Here is a 971-nt window from a genome sequence, read left to right as displayed (position 1 = left end):
TCCCACGGCGGGTTTTTTATTCCTCTTCCGCAGCAAATCCCGATTTCCTCACATGGACACGAGGCTCCGGAACGAAGTCGCCTCCAGGGCTGGAGCCGGATGTGAGCAGAGTCCCCTGGGGCCATTCCCAGGGGGAAAACGCCCGGATTTGGATCCAGCAGGAGCACTGGGGGCTCCGGAGCGAGGGGGGGAATGATTCCCACCACACAGCTGGAAGTTGAGCTCTCCCCCATCAACGTTCCTGGATTTTTCCCTTCTATCCCAACACTCCTCACAACAAGCACTTACTGTAGCCGGCGGTGGCGGAATTCCCTCCGTAGCCGTAGCTCCCGTACCCGGCCCCTGCAGCGGCACAAAAGGGGGGAATAAATAAAACAGGGATTAAGAGGAGAAAACGTCCCATCTTGCTACAAGAGCCAGAGGGGAGGTCATTCCCAAATGGGGGGGGTTGGGGGAATTCTGGTCCATCCAGGTGCTGTGGATACAATGGCAGAGGGGGATCATTCCCATCTGGGATGTTCTGTCCTCTCCAGGTGCTCTGGACACAATGCCAAAGGGGGAGATCAATCCTCCTTATTTTGGGGGGCTCTGGCCCCTCCAGGTGCTGTGGATACGATGCCAGAGGGGGGATAATTCCCATTTGGGATGTTCTGGCCCCTCCAGGCACTGCAGACAGGATGCCAAAGGGGGATCATTTCCTTTTGGGGTGTTCTGGCCCCTCCAGGTGCTCTGGAAACAGTTCCAGAGGGGGATCATTTCCTTTTGGGATGTTCTGGCCCCCCCAAGTGCTCTGGACACAGTTCCAGAGGGGGGATCATTCCCATCTGGGATGTTCTGGCCCCCCCAAGTGCTCTGGACACAGTTCCAGAGGGGGATCATTCCCGTTTGGGATGTCCTGGCCCCTCCAGGTGCTGCAGACAGGATGCCAGAGGGGGATCATTCCCGTTTGGGATGTCCTGGCCCCTCCAGGT

At 57.9% G+C, this 971-nt stretch overlaps 1 protein-coding gene across 1 annotated transcript in view; it reads right to left on the bottom strand.

Moving 5' to 3' along the window:
* Positions 1–288: 288 nt before the first annotated feature.
* The window catches only part of LOC103757269 (interleukin enhancer-binding factor 3-like), a gene marked incomplete at its 3' end in the record, with an annotated part of 14098 nt that continues 13415 nt past the window's right edge, over positions 289–971 (bottom strand). Inside the window, 1 exon segment of the mRNA XM_029959922.1 lies at positions 289–342. Coding sequence (XP_029815782.1) covers positions 289–342 — 54 coding nt within the window.

This window comes from Manacus vitellinus, unplaced genomic scaffold (genome assembly GCF_001715985.3).
Source record: "Manacus vitellinus isolate BGI_N305 unplaced genomic scaffold, ASM171598v3 scaffold_236_pilon, whole genome shotgun sequence".
Classification (NCBI taxonomy): Eukaryota; Metazoa; Chordata; class Aves; order Passeriformes; family Pipridae; genus Manacus; species Manacus vitellinus.
The sequence above is the reverse complement of the archived record's forward strand: the minus strand, read 5'-3'. Positions and strand labels throughout refer to the sequence as shown.